This window comes from Pteropus medius, unplaced genomic scaffold (genome assembly GCF_902729225.1).
Source record: "Pteropus medius unplaced genomic scaffold, Ma_sr-lr_union100, whole genome shotgun sequence".
In the NCBI taxonomy this organism is placed as follows: Eukaryota; Metazoa; Chordata; class Mammalia; order Chiroptera; family Pteropodidae; genus Pteropus; species Pteropus medius.
The window spans coordinates 7,090,202-7,105,330 of record NW_024352786.1 but is presented as its reverse complement, the minus strand read 5'-3'; the positions used below and the strand labels follow the sequence as shown (position 1 = coordinate 7,105,330).

At 33.3% G+C, this 15,129-nt stretch overlaps 1 protein-coding gene across 7 annotated transcripts in view; it reads right to left on the bottom strand.

The window, feature by feature from the left end:
• The window catches only part of SEC24B (SEC24 homolog B, COPII component), a 73,828-nt gene that overhangs the window by 25,324 nt on the left and 33,375 nt on the right, over positions 1–15,129 (bottom strand). For 4 of the 7 annotated variants that reach the window (XM_039848841.1, XM_039848842.1, XM_039848840.1 and 1 more), the window contains exons 4-6: positions 14,033–14,137; positions 4,206–4,286; positions 1,364–1,587 (exon numbers count right to left, since the gene is read on the bottom strand). In XM_039848841.1, the coding sequence (XP_039704775.1) occupies positions 1,364–1,587; positions 4,206–4,286; positions 14,033–14,137 (410 nt within the window). The remainder of the gene's footprint in view (positions 1–1,363; positions 1,588–4,205; positions 4,287–14,032; positions 14,138–15,129) is intronic. The other 3 variants (XM_039848845.1, XM_039848844.1, XM_039848843.1) reach the window with 1 other exon arrangement.

Sequence of the window (15,129 nt, the reverse complement as noted above, 5' to 3'; positions counted from 1 at the left end):
TTCCATCCTTGGCCTGTCATTCAAATGTTCACTCAAACATAACTTCTACAATGAGGTCTTTCCTGAGCATCTACTCTATATTTCCAACCTCAGCAATTTCTATAATGTGTCTACTTCACAACACTTGTTAACTATTTGAAATTATCTGATTAATTTATTGATTTACTGTTTATTGTGCCATCAATCCTGCCCTCCTGCCAAGTTTCCTGACAGCAGGAGCTTTGTTTAGCTTCCTCTTGTATCCTCAATGCCTGGAAAAATGTTGCCACATAGGAGGAAGTACTAAAGTAAGTTTTCACTGAATAAACAGATGGAGAGAAATTCTAAAGTCTTGTAAAATTAGGTTTTGAAATAATATCCATATTTATCAACTTTTTTTGCTTGTTTGTTTGGAGAAGTCATTTGGATGACCAGCTTCTTTACTAGCAATTTGCCTAAAGTACGAGTCAGACAAGAATGTCTAAAAAAGTGCATCATCTGATCCAGTAAAGCCATAAAGATTATCTAACAAATGGAAAGCAGACAAGTATGTACTAACTAACCATATTTCTCCAGTGCCTCTCCCAGTTTTCTTCTTCCTTTTGAGTCTTAATTCTAAAATTAAATTCTAGTAATAAACAACTTTCCTGTTTCCCTCTGATTTTCATTCTTAGTTCACCATAAGATGAAATTTCTATAAGGTTAGTCTACTAAGAGCAGTTTTTTTGTAAGTACAATGTTTTTGTCATTTCAACCACTTCCTTATATTTTTATTTTCTACTCAATAAATACAAATGTAAAATATTTACTGTTCTGTATTATTAAACTAAGATGGCATTTAAGAGGTAATTCTAAAGGTCATGTCAGAAGGGGTCACAGGAGTTCATGAACATAAGCACTGATAAGCATTCACGTACGCCCAAGTTCTCACCAATTTACTTATGTGTCATGGTGATTTCTTCGAGTTAAGTATTGGAACTGAATTCCCAAATCACATTTGTAACATATCATTTTTTTTTTCACGAGAAAACCAGCTTAGTAATACAGATTTTTTAAAAAATTTTAACATTTTAATTTCCTGATTATAAAACACCTACCTGCACATTGCAGAGGCTCTGAAAAATAAAGGTACAATGAAGAAATATCACAGCTAATATTCTGATCCAAATTTAACTTCTTTAAAAATTCGATATTTATATTTCCTTTTATTTTTTTCTATGTACGCACACACACAAAAATTGGAATCAAATTCTATGTATGTTTGATCTAGGCTTATCTGTATTAGTACCTACGATCCACCTTTGAATCACCATGGATTTGTTAGAATTGACAATAGTTTAACCATTTTTAGAAGTGCAATGTCTTTCTATGACTAAATACATACTTGAGTATACGGCTGGAACCCAGAATACGCTGGGCTACTGGGCTGTACTCCTGGATTCAGTGGTGCTGCAGCATTCTGATAACCAGGCTGAAGAGTGGGATAACCATACCTAAATGGTTTAGTCATTTTTGAAGGCTGAGGGACAGCAGGCGCTGGAGCTGGAGCAGGGTCAGGTTCGGGAGGAGGATCGAGAGCAGGACTGCTTGCTGATGAAGAAAGCATATCTAACGAAGGGGAAAACATGGTATCAACACCCAAAAACCTAAAGATTTGGTTCCTGGGCAAGCCATAGCCTTTGGCGTTTCACTTTTTCTTTTTTTTTTTTAACTTTTTATTCTGAGAAATTTCGAACATACATGAAAGTACAGAGAACAGAATAATAAAATCCCACATACCCTTCACTCAGCTTTAGTAATCATCAACATTTTACTAATCCTGTTTCGTATGTTCCCACCCCGTCATTTTTTTTTTTTACAGAAGTATTTACAAGACCTCATATTTCGTATCATTTCACTGACAAATACTTCAATTCAGTTGGTATTTCTAACAGATTAGGCTTTTATAGTTAGACTGCATACACAAAAGTTATTTTTTCTTTTAGTCTCTCAGCAGGAATGGGGCTAAGAAGCAGAAAAGTAAGCTAAGCAATAAAAAGGGTGTCAACTATTCTTTTCTTTAACTTGTCTTTTATCTGACCCTGCCATCTATAAAAAATGCCCGTATTAAGAGGGGCATATTTCTATAATCCTTCAGAAGTCTGCATTATATGTAGAGGCAAAACTATGAAAGTATGAAAGACAGTGTCCAGAAGAATATTCAGTTCCTGAAACAGCGTCTGGTGCGCAGCTGGTGCCAATAAAACCTGATGAAACGATGTTCTTCTTTTACTTAAATTAAAAGCAAAAACTAAGATTTGATTAAAACTGTGAAAAAATTGTAGAAAATTAAATCGTACGCAAGAATAACAAGAAGAAACCCTAAAAATTACTCTATTACACGTAACTATTATTAACATTTTGGGACATCGACTGTTACTTTTTTTTCAAGTCAAGTCTATAATACAGATGTCTTTTAATCTATTTTTCATATAAAAAATGAATTTCTTCACCAGCAATCTGACTCTGCCAAAAATGTTCTCAAAAGCATCAGACTTAATAAACTTTATTTTCTAAAAGTTTCTTGAGGAATCACATCTTTCTATTGACCATTGGCTCTAATTTTGAAGTATATTCCTAGATATTCTGCTACCATCTTGTGCTAATTAGGCAAGGCTTGGCTCACTGGCTTTCTGACAACCTCCCAGACTTCTTGAAAGGCCAAGAGCTTCAATGCAGTGTCATATCCTTAGATTTCCTGCTGGTCCTTCCTCATAATGATGGGACTATAATTAGAAAGATCTCTTTACATGACAACAGTCATCAGCATAAGAAAGAGCTAGAATCATAAAGACAAAGGTCTAAAACTTGTCCCCTTCTTTAATAAATGGACAGTATTTTGCACATTTCTAAAGTCCCAAAATCTACCCTAATATCTGACACATAGTAAAACTTTCAATTCACTTAATCTTACTGCTATAGATGTTTACCTCCTTTTTTAATTCTGGTGCAGTATAAATAGCTAGGAAGCTTCCCATGCCACTAACTTACTGTCAAAGCACAGTTCGCAATAAAATTAAGATTTATTGATAAATGAATACAGACAAACAAACCAAGGCCTAACTCCAAGACCGTGATCTTTTAACTATCCCACACTGAATATTTCACTTTAGGTTAATTTGAAGCTCATGAAATACTAAACAGTTGCACTGTTCAGCTGTTAGTAAATGAAGTAATTCTTCTAGACTATTTTGACGATAATGATGGCTTTTGAAATGGTCCACAACTTCTTAAACACACACACGCGCGCACACACGGTCCCTGGGGAAAAAATCCTTAACCAGAAAACACCAAGTAGCTTATTAAAGTATTCTTGAAATATTAAATGGGAATTCTATACTAAGCTGAGATTAAAGTTTTCTACTCATTCATAGGATAATAATGACAGCAAGATAGTGTGTTTACTTAAGTACAACACACTTCAACTTCAATCTTGGATTATTACCAAAGTGATAAGAAATAAAGAGAAGGGCAAAATTACTTTGTTAGTCCTAAAGTTTGAAATCATTAAAAAAAGAGAAAAAACAGGAAGGTCAGGTATGGTTGTCAAGTGACAGGAGTGATGGGAGACAGGCGAATCAGGAAGATCAGTACAAGATATTATAATGAAATGATTATTACTTATAAAAGTTGTTTTTTTTTTCCTTTTAGTACTATCCACTATTCCTGTTTCTATGTAATGACCAAAGTTATTTCCAGATATGTTTAAAAATTATGCCTCCAAAAGCTATACCCAAGGTGGTTAATCTATTTACCTGGTGGAGGCAGCCAGGAGCCATAGGGGGAGTAAAGAGTCAAAGACTATTTATATTCAGAGGCTAGTTGGAAGGAATTCAAGGACCTAAGCATGAGAACAGAAATATAAAATTCATTTAAGGAGTTATTAGCATTAAAAAAGGGAAGAGAAAAATTATTCATTATTAAAAGTCTGTTAGAAGGAGGAAAAAAGATAAAGAGCATAACAAAAATAAAATAATCAATTTCCTTAGGTCTCCTAGAAACAACATTCATAGTTATTAACATAACAACACTATTAAATTAAGGCTGAGAAACACTGGGAAAATGTCTCTTATTTTTGTTAGAAATATAGCCTGCTAATTATGTATAATATATGTTCATGTTTGAAAGCAACTGATGACAGCCAGTAACTTTTCAAATAAACATCAAATAAGCACAAAATAAATTACCTGGGTAGCTGCCTCCTTCTAGGGCATCGTAACTGTTGGGCACTGGAGAAGCGCTGCTTGTGGTAGAAGAGCTGTCAACACCTAAAAGGAAAATGAAAGTATCTACTAAGTTTAAAATGACAATGTATCTTAGGGCAGCCTTTGGCAATTTTGAAAAAAGACGTTTTGCTGACTCTAGTAAAAAAGTAAAATGACTGATACTTAAAGGCATTAAAAAAACTATAATTTCTGATATAAATATAAGAATAGAGGATGAGAGTGGGGAGAATACAGAGCAGATGAGAAAATTTAATCAAACACATGTGATGGCATCTTAGAGAAGAAAAGATATCAAACCACTCAAGATAGCCAAACACAAATACAAATTTTAAATTGATAGAAATATTAATACAGTCACACCTCAAAAACTGTGTCTACCAAATTATAAGCTGATAAATATATTTTATCAGTATCAGTATATTTTAAGATAATTAGATTGAACTTCATCAAAATTGAAAACTTTTGTGCTCCAAACAAAACCATCAAGTAAGTAAAGAGATAACCCACAGAATGGAATATATTTTGGAAAATACTTGCAAAAATATATCTAATAAGGGTCTAGTATCCAAAATATGTAAATAACCCTTGTTTATAACTCAAACAAGAAGGCAACCAAATTAACAATGAGCAAAGGATTTAAACAGACATTTCTCTAAGGAAGATAAACAAAGGGCCAATAAGTCTATGAAAAGATACTCAACGTCACTAGCCATTATGTTAATGAAAATCAAAACCACAATGAGAAAATACCCTTTCACATCCACTAGGATGGTTACAATTAAAAAGACAGATAATAGCAAGTTTGGGCAAGGATGTAGAGAAATTGGAACCCTCCTTAGATTGTAAAATAGTGCAGCCACATTGGAAAGCAATCTGACAGTTTCTCAAAAGGTTATATGTAGAGTTATCATATGACATGGCAATTTCACTCAGGAAAAACGAAAACATATACCTCCACAAAAAAGTTGTACACAAATGTTCATAGCAGCATTATTCATTACAGTCAAAAAGTAGAAACAACTCACACAGCACAGGGAATGCAGTCAGTGGTAATGTAATGGCTAGGTGTAGAGCCAGAGGAGAGGAAAGAGTAATCGGGGGGGATCATTTCATAAACTACATAAATGTCTAACCAATGTACTGTATACATGAAACTAATAATAAAATTAAAAAAAAAAAGACAAAGCTGTCAATAGTAAACAACATTTAATAAATAAAACCTTTTTTAGTGAATGCAAAACAAACAAAATGAAACAATACCAATGTCTATCAATTTATGAATAAAATGTGATATATCCATACAATGAACTATTATTAGGCAATAAAAAAAAATGAAGTACTGATACATACCACAGCATGAATAAACTTTTTTATAAAAACATGCTAAAAGAAGCCAATCACAAATAACCACATATTATATGATCTGTTTATCTTAAACAGTTCAAAATAGACAAACCAATAGAGACAAAGAGTAGATTAGCAGTTGCCTAGAGCTGTGTGTATATGTGCAAGGGGATAAGAATAAGAAATGACTGCTAAAGATATAGAGTTTCTATTTTGGGGTGATGAAAATGTTCTGAAATTAAATAGTGATGGTTGTAGAACTTTGTCAATATAATTAAAAATTGCCAAACAGTACGATTTGAATGAATGGGTTTTATGGTATGTGAATTAATAACTGTTAAAAAAAACACCATAACATTCTCTCTGATAAAGAAAAACTTTTAAATATAAATGTCAAGAAATAATTATTCTTGGAAAAAATTAAGTCCAAAGGTAAAAGATTACATATATCAAATTATTTCAAAAAACACATTAAATTAAACTGCTTAGCTTCTTTCATGCCAAATCAAATATTAATGCTTAAAATATTAATTTTACATAAAGTTATTCTGATTTACTTATTTAAAAATTAAAAACCTGCTAATTTAAAATTTACTTTCAGGAGAAAAGAACAATTGCAAATTTCTATTTTGGACTTGTTAAAATATCAAAGCGATAATAAAAATTATAAATCCAGATGAACCACTAAACTAAATAGACCACTTTGCTAAAATTTATTAGTTCAGATTACTTCTAACTTGGTCACGCTGTCACTGCCAACATAAATCAAATTGGTATTTTTTTAAAGGTATATTATGAAATTTATATGTTACTACCTTGAATATGATTAAAAACATCTTCATTAATTCCCCTATCATCTTACAGAATAAGGTCTAAATGCCTTTGTAGTCATAGGCATAAAAGGAACTTTAAAATTTGGTGTATTGGGTGAAGAGGGAGAAGTGTGGTGTGAGTGCATCCTAAGGTAAAAGGGAAGAGATAGAGGTAAAAGGGACCTTTTACCTTAGGATGCACTCACACCACACTTCTCCCTCTTCATCCAATACACCATTTTTTTCTTGTGTTTATGCATTGTACATATTGGTCCAACAGCCTAGATATCTTTTCTCTACATGGCAAATTTCAACTCATCCTTCAAATTTCAAATCCTCCATGAAACCTTCTGATATGGAAAATCATTCCCTCTCCTATGTTGACTCTGCATATTCTCAACACTGAATTACTGCACTTTTCAAGTTGTATTATAATCGTGTATGATTTCTGCTTCCCTAATACATTATAAGTATACGAAGGCAGCTAAGCTATTGTACTGATCTTTGGAACCACTATACCAAGCAAAACGCTGCTTTCTGTATACAAGTTGCTTTTAATTGAACGAACAGCTATGGTACTTGTCCCTACTCTTAAACTTTACACAAGCCCAATTTGCCTTAGTCACTCCAAACTACAATTAGTGATAATAAATACTCTGAAAACAAATGGTGGGGGGTGAGTCTGAATGTAGTACTTCGGAAGAATCTTCATTTTTTTACTGGCTCTACCTCTCACACTGAAAGAAGAGGAAGAGGAGGAGGAGCTGAAATCTAAAGAAATAAGGGGAAAATAGATCACAAAAATAACTCAGAATCCTTGAAGTTGAGAGAAAAGTATTGAAATGCTTTTAAGCCTTTAAAAAAAGATTTAAGTTGCTTTCTCTTGAAAAGATAAGCAATATGGGTCAACGACGTCCAATGCACTTACTATTATTGCTTAAATTGAAATTAACCAGATAATCTAAAATTTTATTTCCTTATAACTTGCATAAAACATGCAAAGGTATAAGTGAAATTCTATCTTCACCATTTATCAGTTGAGAGAAAATGGACAGAACATCCAACAACTCTGAGCCGCTTTTTTGTAATGACATTTAAAATAACACCTACTTCACAGAGCTACTGTTAAGATTAAACAGATATAACAGATATAAATTAAACAAATACTAGCCAGACTCAGGAAATATTCTTAATTTTCTCTCCTTCCCCTCTCTCTTCAAACCTTATGCTACAAATGGGGAGAAAGAAAAAAACAAGATAAGAATCACCTGATTGATAAAGCCAACTTTTTTTCTCAGACTTCAACTAAACATTCCTTAACATTTATCATTGCTAACCTCAATTACTTTTGATTTCTAAAATTGGTCTCCTTTTTTTGGTAATGCCATGCTATACTCTCCCTCTCTGCTATACTATACTCTCTTCCAATCTTCCTGCTACCTTAGCCCAAGAACTCATTTTTCTCATTATTCCAGGAGCCTCAAGTTTCAATATGCTCCAATGCATTCTTCTATAAGAGATCTTTCTAAAGTGCAAATTTGGCTGTTATTTTCCCATGTAAACTCCTTCAGTGACTCCTTACTACCTTCAAGATAAAATCCGAACATCTTAATATAAAATACAGTAAGTCCTCACTTAACGTCAATAGTTTATGCGAATTAAGTGAAATCAAATAATTAACATCATTTAGACCACAGGCTAATCGATATAAACAAGAGGTAAGTTCCTACGGCATCTCATCAACATTATAACAAAATGATGTTAACTGAGGGCCTGCTGTACAAGGTTCTTAAAGATCTCACTCACCCATCCTACCCAACCTCATTCACTTTTTCCTTCCATTGTCCTTGGCAGACCATAGGTCCCAAATTCACTAAAGTTCCCCAAATAAGCCATTTTCTCGCAAGCTTCTTGCTTTGTTTTAAAGCATTTCCACCTCTCCTCAGATCCCTCACCTGCCTAATTCCAAGTTCGTTTAAGATTCAGCTCAGATATCCCCTGAGAATCTTCCCTGTTATCTCACACGACATCTGGTTCCAGACTCTCCCATGTATTCCTATAAAACACGATGATTAACATAGGGCTTACTATAAATTTTGTTCTTTATTCCAAACTAGACTATAAGCTTCTTGGGTTTTTAATCAAGCTTACTAATGGGGCATTATCAAATAATCTGTTTATCAATTGATTGTTCAGAACTCAGAATATACTTTTTCAGAGAAATAATGAAATAACTGGTACTAATAAGTACCAGTCAAGTTAGTTTACAGGCGCTTATAACACCCAAGATCCATATTAATTGATTAACTACTATACATCTGCAACAGGCTGGAAAAAATGAAGCATTTGCAAATGTTCAGTCTTTCTGTTAATTAGACTGGGGGCTAGTATAGACATCCAATCACCAATTGAATACCATTACTATTTGAAAGTACCTTTTGAATTCTAACTCTAGACATCAAATCCCCTTCCACTGTAGCCCCAATACTCTGCCCCCTCTCGCTATACAGCAAGATGGAGCTTCCATATATAGCAATCATATATATAGGATGTCTGCAAGCTGAATGTTCAGATAACAGGTACCACTTGCGAATACAGTACACATTTTCTTTTTAATGTATGTAAATACTAAAAATTCAAACTAATACCTTTCTTGATGACATAGGTGTCTTTTTACATCCTTCACAGACCCAGGACATGTGCTAAATTTATAAAATTTAAAAACCATATTAAATATGTATTGAATTCAACTGAAAAATATTTACTTGTTTAAATTATAAAATAGTACATCAATTAAAATGAAAGATAGGTTCTGAACCCTTAAAAGGGATTCTCCTACAGGAGTGGGGAGAAAAGAGAGATACTGGTCAAAGAGTACAATCTTCCAGTTATAAGATGAATAAGTTTGGGGGAGTCTAATGTACAGCACGGTGATTATAATTAATAATATTGTATTATTTACTTCAATTAAAAGAAAAAGAATTATCTTGGGAAGTTGGAGCTAAGCAGGCCAATATTGTCTTATTATCTACAGGAGTCAACTTAACTTGTTCTGTAGCAAACAATATTGCTTTTTAACTTACCCTAGCAAACCATAAACATAGCATTATCTCTGACATAGTGCATGGCACTGAGAAATTACTATTAGCCTTAAGAAAGTCAATCAAAAACTGACTAGCACCTTAAAACCCATTATGAGAAAAAGAGAGAAAAAAAAACTCATTATAAAAAATTAAAAAACATTTTTTCTAACATCACTTACAAAATATAGCATCAAGTTGTCACATTAATAGAGCTATGGCAGAGAGCTTCCTGTTGTCTGGCTTCTTCCCAACCTAAAAATTCTCTAGAGGCAAGTCGACTGGGAGCATGTACAACAGGTAACAGAACAGTACCTGCTCCAGAGACTAAGACTTGTCACAGCCTAGAGCCTCTGGTTTTTTCCCCCTCTTTTACTTTATTTCACTTCTCAATTTTTCTTTACTGCTTATTCCCTTTCACTCCATTTTCGAGTTAATATTCCTTACTATTAAGAGTATGAAAGTACTTGTGTGCATTACTCTACCTAAAACTAATGAAAGTTGCACTCTAGCAGTAACTGAAGGAATGAATATTTATAACTGAATAAGCTCAAAAAGGAAAGAATAATTTCAGATAAACCATTACGGGAACCAGAAGCTTTCTATTTGCTCAAGCTTTAATTTTCTTTTCCAACAATTCTGAATTTTTAGAAGCTTCCAAAAAAATATAAGACTGTCCCTAATATAAAATCCTATTTTAGCTTCTAAGTATGAATTTAATGAGGAAAGTTCAAAAAGGAAGCCTATTTGTAGCATGTAATTTTAAAAATGTAATTAGATGATTTAATGTAAAATTGGAAGTGAAATAGAATAGTTTTCTTTTAAAACTGAAAGTTTAAAACAAATATTCCTGTACTTGACTGCCAGTTAGACTTGCTGCCAAGGAAACTACAAGCTTTAATAAATGAAAAGCTACAATAAGTGCATAGTTACTTTAACTTAATGATAAAGAGGAATATTACTGATTTTCAAACCTGCTAGCTATTTCATTACTGTTCAGTAATTTTTTTCAAAATTGGAGGTCAATTCCACAATGCCTAAACACACAAATATCTCATGAATACTGGGAATTAATTACCACTAAAATGCTTAAATAGTAGAGCACTCCAAATCTCTGCTTTATAGAAACACTTATATGTACCCCTCTGGCACATATAAAAATCTAATCACTATGTTGTACACTTGAAACTAATTTAATATTCTATGTCAACTATAAATAAAAAGTACATTTAAAAAAAAAGATTAAAAAAAAAGGATAAAAAAATACTTATATGCAAACCCCAAACCAATTTGAGCTTTCTTTTACCTCTTTACATACGAAAAATTACTGTAACTTAGTGTTTAAAAAAATAAAACAAATTCATTTTAAAGCTAGGTTTTCTTTCCACATTTTTCTTTTCCCTCATTCAGAACATCCCTTTATTTTGCAATCAACAAAAATGATTTTTTAACAAACCATGAATAAAGAACACCAGGATTCTAGTAAAAATGTCCCCAATATAGTCTTATGATTTTGCTGCATAATAAAAAAGGCACAGGAAGAAGATACCACGTAAGCAATACTGGAGTGACTGCATGCTGCCCTGTGTTCTTTAGTTCCCTCCTACTCCAGTGCTCTATGTTCTCACTAGGAGATGGAGAACACTTTCTGTATCTTTTTGCAGACAGTGACCTTAGCCACACTCCTCACTTTGCTATTAGTTGTGTCACCACAGACAAATGTTTCTTAAAGTGTTCAGATCTCAGTCAATTCATCTGTACAATGGAGCCAATTATCTCTGCCACACAAGATTGTTGAGAAAAATAAACTGAGATAAGAACATGATCTTAATGTTAGTAATGACACCTAATCTTTTTCAGTGTTTACCATTTGCCAGACACTGTTCTAAGCTTTATAAAGAATACCTTCAATCCTCATAGCAACCATATGTAATTGTTGCTATTATTATTCCTCTTTTATAATGAGCTTAAGAAACTTGGCTAAGGCCACAAAGCTAGTAATGGACAAAGTCAGGATTTGAATCTAGAAAATTAACATAAAAATCCAGGGAGACATATTAGTTATTTAGCGCTGCAATTGGCACATAGTAAGTGCTCAAAAAATGTTAGGTATTATTAAAATCATCATTTTGTCAAGAGTTAAGAACTCAGGAATCTTTAATCGGTAATGTATTCAAGAAAAAAATGTAGTTAAACAAGAGGAGGTGTTAGGAGAAAAGCTATAAATGCTAAATCTTTTTGATTGTCCAATTTTTTTTTTTCAGTCTAAGGAAATGGAATTTTCAACAACTGCATCTAACTGCAAGCAGAACAAAAATGGGAGTTATTTAGGCTGACAATATTACATTAATAACACATTTTTTGAAATGTGTAAAAAAAGGAGCATGAAATATTTTTAAAAAGTGACATGTTTCTAAGATCTGAATATTATATACATTAAATAATAACAATAATTCAGGGCCTGGGAGGAATGACACATCAGTAGCAATGACCACATACTACAATCAGATCTTGGTTTCTAAAATACCTTCTTCATTGAAGCAACCCAGGACTCCTTGGAGAAATGGCTCATTCCAGGGCTGTAGCAATGTCGGTAATAAGATGAGCTAGGAACATTTTATTGAGGACTTAAGGTACTTAAAGCAAGAACCTTAAAGTTTAAAGATTCATGGGAATATTCTTAAAAGACAGTTTAAAGGAGCTGCCATTGGCCAAGTTTAGGACAAATTGCTATTAAATAACTAGGGATAGTAATGGATTATAACCCACTAAATAAAATGAGAACCCACGAGTCATTATGAACCCAAAGAAATCAACAAGGGAGAAGGAAATCCTTTACTTTATAATGAAACCTTGACTTGTAAATATAGAAGGAATGTTGGAATCAGAAAATCATCAATGAATGCTAAACCAAATGAATGACAGTTTAATAAACAGGGCATTTACATAGTATCAAAGAGTCTCCTCACAAATTACTTAACTAATTTCAAGGGTGAAAAGTAGGACAAGTTGGAGAACCCTGGCAGACTTAAGTGATCAAAGTGAACATCATCAATAAGGGAACAAATTGACATCATGTGCCTCAAAGAGAAGGCACAGTGGCAACCCTGCCAAAAATGCATGATTTGAAACTAACCACAAGGACACAACAGATAAACCCAAACTGCGGGACACTATACAAAATAACTCACCTATATTCTTCAAAAACGTCAAAGTGAAAGAGAAAGGAAGGTTAAGGAACTATTCCTTTATAGTCTAAATAGAAATGATAACTAAATTGGATGCATGACCCTGGATTAGATCCTGGGCCATGAAAACAGCCATTAAAGATCTTATTGAGACAAATGTTAAGATCTGACTATGGACTGTGTACCAGATATTATTGTGTCAGTGTTCGATGTGCTAATAACTGTACTGTTTATGTTATTTAATGTTAATTATAAGGCACTGTCTTTATAATTAGGAAATACACACTGAAGTATTAGGGGCAAAGGTTCATGGTATCTCTTATTTTCAAATGATGTAGGAAAAAAATGTATAATTATAAAGCAAGTAGGGCAAAAATGGTCCATCTAGGTAAAATGTATATGAGTTTCTTGTACTCTTTTTACAACTTTTCTGTAAGACTGAAATTGTATAAGATAAAAAAATTACAAAAAATTCAGTAAGACAGATAGGTATTTATATACTTAGAGTAAGAAAAATTAATCCTCATCTGGAATCTCTTTTTTCATCCCCTCTCAAGTCAAGCATAAGGATTTGAAAATTTTTTAAATGCACAGGAAACAGAAACTTTTCATTAAATACTGTTTACAAAAAAGCAAATCTCTCCACTCAATAATAAAGATAACAGAAGAATCATGGTCACATATAATAGCTTGAAAAGATCATAACTTATTGGTTCAGTCTTAAACTGTAAGAATTAATGGAGGAACTGAACTACTCAATGTTCAGCACTGTTCTATTAAAGGCAGAAAAGATATTAAACAGGCTGCAACATGTAAGCATATGTACAATTTCTTCAACTAGCAAGATGTGGACTACTATTTCATGAAGCAGGAAAATAACTACAAATTTTGGGCTTTCTAAGTATATAATAAGTGTGAAAAAGACCTCAAAGAAACGTTCTATTTCTCTATCACTATTATAAGACCCAAATGGTTCGTTTTCATTAGACTAAAGTAGCATGCAAAGCAGAAAATAAAACATCATTCCTAAAAGGGTGTTAGAGCAATCATCAGCCAAAAGCTGCAGTCAGCACTCATTCTTTAGCATGACATAAAAAGGAAACACATTTCTAAAAAAAGCACTCTATCATGAAAGATGTACTGTTACTTAATGAAATGGCAAAGATGTCCAAAAGAGGAAAGACAAAACAAGCAAGCAAAACACCTCATTTCAAGTGACCCCAACCTTCCACAACCCAAACCAAGCAAGTTCGTTGGGCTAAATCTGCAGAGATACCTTTTTATAAAAGGCTACGAGGACTGTGGACATTAAAAAAAGAAGTGAGTAGGAAAAGATCAAGAACTGGTGTAAAGCTAAGGCAGACCTGCTTCCTCATCCTCCTCCTCCTCTTCCTCATCATCGGAAGTTGATGACAAGGGAGTTGGTGCGGAGCTAGCTTGATTATTAACATATTCACCATACTGCATGCCTGTAAAGTGGAAAGCACAAACACAAGAGTCAAACCAACAGGAAAGATGAGAAATAAAATTTGACATTGCATTAAAAGTGAGAAAGAACTCTGACATTCCAAAGAGCATCCCAGCATGCATATTAATATTAGCAAGTTTATTATCAAAACTGGAACCATTAGAAAATCTCTGCAAAGCAGTTTAGTAAAAGCAGCTCTAATATGAACTGATTTAAGTATGAAAAAAGTACCATGTATTACACTGATAATATTTAGAAAACAACAATGATGTTCTCTGAAAATCTTACTGGGATCTATATACGTTTACCTTCTTTAATCTTAGGGCCCTCGTGGTATACTTCCTTTGGGACTGCGCACTCCTGGTGAGCAGTGATCATTTCTACTGAAATGAATTTATACAGCTTATGACACACATATAGATATCCGATATATTCCTTCTGCTAATGGCACCTTGATGGTAACTCAGTTCCCATAACGGAAAAAGAATGACAGTTAAAGAAAAGAACTGTATTCAGCATAGTTCTCCGCTCACAGTACTCAAAAAATGGGTTTACTAACTGCGGCCCTACAAGTGTGACAATTACAGGAGAGTGGATTTTCTGAAATGGCCAGTCATCTCAGCATCAGCCTGTTGGCTGCACTGAGACTGAAGTAGGTGAATGAGACTGGTCTGTGACATACACCAAGAGAAGGCTGATTCTGCAGAAAAGACACAGCAGCTGGTAACTGTATAATGCTTCCCTTTAAAAATATTTGATTGAATATTTTTATAATTTATCTGGTAAAATCAAGACTTAAAAAATTAACAGCCACAGAAATTTCAAAAGGGAAAACAAAATAATCTTAAAAATGAAAACACTTTATAAATAAGAGTAAACCTCTTGTACTCTTTATAGTTCTGCTTGGGGGGTGGGGGGGGCGGGGGGGCGGAAAACACCCAGAAACACAGTGTGAATTTTCAAGAACATTTCACAATATTGGAAACACAATGA